The sequence below is a fragment of the Triticum aestivum genome, chromosome 5B (genome assembly GCF_018294505.1).
Source record: "Triticum aestivum cultivar Chinese Spring chromosome 5B, IWGSC CS RefSeq v2.1, whole genome shotgun sequence".
NCBI lineage: Eukaryota > Viridiplantae > Streptophyta > Magnoliopsida > Poales > Poaceae > Triticum > Triticum aestivum.
The window spans coordinates 577,886,095-577,892,004 of NC_057807.1; the positions used below are offsets into that span (position 1 = coordinate 577,886,095).

General features: G+C 50.3%; 1 protein-coding gene across 1 annotated transcript; it reads left to right on the plus strand.

The window, feature by feature from the left end:
- Positions 1–6: 6 nt before the first annotated feature.
- On the plus strand, positions 7–4,209 carry LOC123113354 (uncharacterized). The gene is made up of 4 exons (XM_044534568.1): positions 7–3,228; positions 3,317–3,684; positions 3,764–3,846; positions 3,927–4,209. Exons 1-4 carry the CDS (start codon positions 2,728–2,730, stop codon positions 4,109–4,111), a joined length of 1,137 nt encoding a protein of 378 aa, XP_044390503.1. The 5' UTR covers positions 7–2,727; the 3' UTR covers positions 4,112–4,209.
- Positions 4,210–5,910: the final 1,701 nt, after the last annotated feature.

The following is a 5,910-nucleotide window of genomic DNA, read 5'->3' on the forward strand; positions in this document are numbered from 1 at the left end:
CTCAAGATTATGCATGCGCCGGTCTCTCGACTAATACTGCGATCACGTCGATCGATATTTTTTCCCGGTGATGCACAAATTGGTTCGAGTCTTACCAAACATATGTGTCAAACAAAAAGCTTCTCATAGAAACAAACTCCACAAAGTACGCCCGAACTAGGTTGCCCCGAAGTTGAGACAAACGGTGCTAATTGTCATGACATCACCGCCGCATTTGGGATAACTCACACCTCCACCAATGCTCTGCCACCAGATTGTTGTCCTGCCACTCAAGGGGTTGCCCTCGGCATTATCACCTCCACCTAGGGGTTGGTACCCCATGTCACCTTTGTATAGCACGGTGTCAACATTGGCTGGAGGATGTGACTCGTCACCCTATAGCCCTGCCCCTAGAGCCACCATACTGCATCTTACCGTGGAAGGGTTGAATCTGGGTGTATCCAACACATCCATCCTCCAATCCAGCAAAGAGCAATTGTACCCACAAAGACATCTCTTGCGGTTCTTGTCTGGCTTCAACTTTCACATTGAAATAAAAGATGGCATGTCCTTTGGAGGCTAACCTTGTCACAACCACAGAAGAAGACCACTATTGGGTGCCACGCCATAGAAAGCCAATGCGTTGGGGTAGAAAGAGTGCTTTGAGATCTACAAAGAAGAATGCCATTTGCTCAGAAGGGGCTAATTTGATCAAGAAAGAGACTTGGTCCTATAGGATTTTCCCCCTTGGGACGAGAACAGGGACTGCAACCTCATGGCTTTGGTGGTGGTGGACATTGGGGGAGAGAGAGAGAGAGAGCCAAATCATGTACTACCGATGGAGCTTGACGTCAAAATGCTAGACATGTTTTGAACAGAACATAGCCACGTTCAGTTTCGCATCAACAAACTTTGCTAAATCTGAAAAAGTTTGATGTCCTAATATTAGATATGTTTGCACCAATGGAATATTTGCAATGGCCCATGGACTGAGTTTGAGTCTTATCGAACACAATGTGTCATACAAAAACCCAACTCCACAAAGTAGTGACGAAACTAGGTTGCCCCTGAGGCGAGGCAAACGGGAAAGTTGATGGCAAAGACATCATCACTGCATTTGCGGCGACGCATGTTGCGGTACTAAGTCTGACAGTAAGAATAGGGGGTACGTATGAGGAGGCAAGGTCCTAGCTACGGTGAGATTGTACGCAAGAGTTTACGAGTTCAGGCCCCTCTCAGAGGAGGTAAAAGCCCTACGTCTCGGTGCCCTAAGGCGGTCGACTGGAATATGGGAGTGTGTGTTACAGGGGGTGAGAACCCTTGTCCCAGAGGAGGGGGGTGGCTTATATATAGTGCGCCAGGACCCCAGCCAACCTCCGTTACAGGGGTTCAATGTACATAAAGATAGGGCGTTACTGGTAACGCCAACTATAAAGTGTATTTAATGACCTTTAAGACTACGGAGTGAACACCTGACCGTTGCCGTCCTGAGTGACTCCTGGTCTTCTGTAGGTCGAGTGGTTTCTCGTATGGTCGAATGGCTTCGTCTTGGTCGAGTGATACCAGGAGGGAGGGGTACTCGAGTGAGGTGACTGGTCGAGTGGATTGCACTCGACGACTTCAATTGGTACTCTTTGTTGTTTTTTGAATGTCTTTGCTTCTAGGGCAGTGACCTTGGGTATGGCGTATAGGTCAGGCCTATGACCCTACCCTAGGTCTATGGCACCATCATTAGCCCCCGAATGGATTGAGGTCTGAATGAAAAGAAGGTTGAAGTTGGTCCTGCCTTGGCTCTTGTGCTTCACAAGTGTCCATGCTGGATTAGAGGCCCACGCTGAGACTTCGGCTTCGTCTCAGTCGCCTTGATCGATTCAGAAGTTGTCGAGTGGATTTATACTGGCACTCGTCGAGTGTTATTTTGATGCAAAATCTTTGGCAACATTGGTTACGGCGTATCCAGATCCCGCGGGATTCAAAATTTTGGGGAAGCGCGGGAGGCGGGGCGCGTCGCAATAAGCGGGACAGGTAGACAGGGGCGCCTCAATTTTTGTGCCACCTTTTTCGCCACGTACTCTGCGCGCGGCTGTTGCGGGATTTGATAGGATTGCTCGGGCCCATGCGTCAGCCACTCGGAAGTGGGTCCTTAAAAGGCGTCGGGGCCGAGGCGTCCGCACTGTGCGCATTCGATCTCCCCCTTCCTTCTCCGCTTCTCCACTTCATCTTTCTCCTCTGCCCTCAATGCCGCCGCCCCGCCACCATGGTGAAGGACAAGACGGCGGCGCTGGAGCGTGCGAAGAAGGCGACGGGGGAGGCGAAAGGCAAGAAGACGAATCGGGGGTCGTCGTCGAGGTCCGCGCTGCCGCCGGGCTGGATCCAGGGCGATTGGATCCGGTCTTCGCTCTGGCCAGAGGATTTGGAGGAGCTGGCTGACTTCGGTTTGATTGCTGCCAGGGCCGCGAGGCTGCCGGAGGGGGAGATGTAGCCTCGACCGTAGTCGGGTGAGTGCGTCCTCCTTGCTACCCATGTCGACCGTGGTTTTTTCCTTCCTCCGCATCCTTTTTCCGGGGCTTCTTGAACTTTTCCGGTGCTCGCCTCTACCACTTCACTCCCAACACCATCACGTACCTCGCCGCGTTTGTGTCCATGTGTGAGAATTTCTTGGGTTGTTGACCGCACTGGGGTCTTTTCAAACACATCTTCTCAACCCGCTTTCAAACCGTGAAGAAAGCGAATTCGAGTGATGAGAGGATGCATGTTATCCAGATGTGCGGGGGTTTAGGGATCCAGATGAGGAAGAGGAGTGATTTCCCTCCCATGACACTTCCCGAGTTGGTCAGGGGCTGGCAATCGACCTGGTTCTACTGCCGGGATATTGCGCCCCCCGGTCAGTCGACTGGTCTTCCCCCTTTTTCCTTAGATCATGCCCAGCAACCTTCTTCACTGAGAGTGACTGCTGCGGAGAGGGTGGAAACGAACATGTTGGTGGAGAGGTTAGTACAGTTGGTCCGTCAGGGTGTAACTGGCATGGATCTGCTGGAGGTGTTTCTCAGTCGACGCATCCAACCACTCCAAGCTCGTGACCACTCGATGTGGATGTATTCGGGAGCCAACGACACCGCTCGGGTCCACCCAGAGGAGGTTACATATGAGACGGTGGCCCTGTGGCTGAAGGGCATTACAGGAAACAAGGACAACCCCAGGGGAGTCAGGAGAGTCGATCCATTCGACACCAACAACCAGCCAGACAAGGTTTGATCTTTGCTTCTGAGTGTACTTCAATTTGTCCTGCAATTGTTCCTAAATCCGACTGATATTTGATTGACTTCTTTTCGTGTAGGTTTATACTAAGATGTACTCGATGCCCAATGGTGAACAAGCCCTGGAGCAAGACCAGGAGGGAGAGGACAGCACAGAAGAGAGCAGTGAATGGGAATCTCCAGAAGATGACGATGAGGAAGACAATGATGAGTCGGACGATGAAGAGGTAGTCGACTCACCACCTCGCTCAGAGCATTGTTCTAAGCAACTCCAAGATCCGGCGGGAGGGCACGGCAAGACCGTGGCTCCGAGTACCCAAGCACAAAAGCGCACTCGGACTTCGACTCCGGAGCCAACGGAGAAGGTCGCCAAGCAACCCAAGGTGGCCCCTTCGAAGCCTCAGAAGACCTTGCCCAAGATCAAGATGGACGTTCCTGTTACCTCTGGGTGAGTGCTCTATCTTTCTGCATTTTCTTCTACAGACTCATACTTCTGCTCTGACCGAGTGGGTTATGAACTTTTTCAGCGCTGCAACTTCTACGACTTCCATGGACGTTGACAAGGTCCGAGGTGATGAGGAGGCCGATGACGCAACCACTTCCAAAGCTGGTACGCTCTTTCCAACTTGAATTTATTCTGCCAACTGGGTTGTTGGTCGATTGAACTCTTAAGGTTGCTTTTTGTTGCAGCTCCGCGGGACGTCATTGAACTTCCGGCTGATGAAGAAGAAGTTCCTCTGAGGAAGAGAAGGAGGAGGGGCAGGGCCTCAATATTGGGGAACGTAGTAATTTCAAAAAAAATTCCTACGCACACGCAATATCATGGTGATGACATAGCAACGAGAGGGGAGAGTGTTGTCCACGTACCCTTGTAGACCGTAAGCGGAAGCGTTATGACAACGCGGTTGATGTAGTCGTACGTCTTCACGATCCGACCAATCCAAGTACCGAACGTACGGCACCTCCGAGTTCAGCACACGTTCAGCTCGATGACGATCCCCGGACTCTGATCCAGCAGGGTATCGGGGATGAGTTCCGTCAGCACGACGGTGTGGTGACGATGATGATGTTCTACCGGCGCAGGGCTTCGCCTAAACTCCACGACGATATGACCGAGGTGGAATATGGTGGAGGGGGGCACCGCACACGGCTAAGGAACGATCCGTAGATCAACTTGTGTGTCATGGGGTGCCCTCCTGCCCCCGTATATAAAGGAGGGAGGGGGAGGTGCGGCCGGCCCCCTTGGGGTGCGCCTGGAGGAGTCCTACTCCCACCGGGAGTAGGACTCCCCCCTCTTGCCTTGGTGGAGAAGGAAAGGGGGGATGGGAAAGAGGAAAGGGGGGCGCCGCCCCCCCCCCCCCTTCCTTGTCCTATTCGGACTAGGGGGGAGGCGGTGCGCGGCCTGCCCTGGCCGGCCCTCCTCTTCTCCCTCATGGCCCACTAAGGCCCATTAACCCCCGGGAGGGTTCCGGTAACCCCCCGGTGTTCCGGTAAAATCCCGATTTCACCCGGAACCTTTCTGATGTCCAAACATAGGCTTCCAATATATCAATCTTTATGTCTCGACCATTTCGAGACTCCTCGTCATGTCCGTGATCACATCCGGGACTCCAAACAAACTTCGGTACATCAAAACTTATAAACTCATAATAAAACTGTCATCGTAACGTTAAGCGTGCGGACCCTACGGGTTCGAGAACTATGTAGACATGACTTAGAACTATTCTCGGTCAATAACCAATAGCGGAACCTGGATGCCCATATTGGTTCCTACATATTCTACGAAGATCTTTATCGGTCAAACCGCATAACAACATACGTTGTTCCTTTTGTCATCGGTATGTTACTTGCCCGAGATTTGATCGTCAGTATCCAATACCTAGTTCAATCTTGTTACCGGCAAGTCTCTTTACTCGTTACGTAATGCATCATCCCGTAACCAACTCATTTGGTCACATTGCTTGCAAGGCTTATAATGATGTGCATTACCGAGAGGGCCCAGAGATACCTCTCCGACAATCGGAGTGACAAAACCTAATCTCGAAATACGCCAACTCAACATGTACCTTCGGAGACACCTGTAGTACTCCTTTATAATCACCCAGTTACGTTGTGACGTTTGGTAGTACCCAAAGTGTTCCTCCGGTAAACGGGAGTTGCATAATTCTCATAGTTACAGGAACATGTATAAGTCATGAAGAAAGCAATAACAATATACTAAACGATCAAGTGCTAGGCTAACGGAATGGGTCATGTCAATCACATCATTCTCCTAATGATGTGATCCCATTAATCAAATGACAACACATGTCTATGGTTAGGAAACATAACCATCTTTGATTAATGAGCTAGTCAAGTAGAGGCATACTAGTGACTATATGTTTGTCTATGTATTCACACATGTATCGTGTTTCCGGTTAATACAATTCTAGCATGAATAATAAACATTTATCATGATATGAGGAAATAAATAATAACTTTATTATTGCCTCTAGGGCATATTTCCTTCAGTCTCCCACTTGCACTAGAGTCAATAATCTAGATTACATAGTAATGATTCTAACACCCATGGAGTCTTGGTGCTGATCATGTTTTGCTCGTGAGAGTGGCTTAGTCAACGGGTCTGCAACATTAAGATCCATATGTATCTTGCAAATCTCTATGTCTCCCACTT

Excerpts from the sequence above, each read along its gene's own strand:
- LOC123113354 (XM_044534568.1), top strand. The coding sequence starts at position 2,728 with ATGCATGTTATCCAGATGTGCGGGGGTTTAGGGATCCAGATGAGGAAG. Across the intron at positions 3,685-3,763 it reads GACGTTCCTGTTACCTCTGG|CGCTGCAACTTCTACGACTT; the intron begins GTGAGTGCTCTA and ends GAACTTTTTCAG. Across the intron at positions 3,847-3,926 it reads CGCAACCACTTCCAAAGCTG|CTCCGCGGGACGTCATTGAA; the intron begins GTACGCTCTTTC and ends TTTTTGTTGCAG.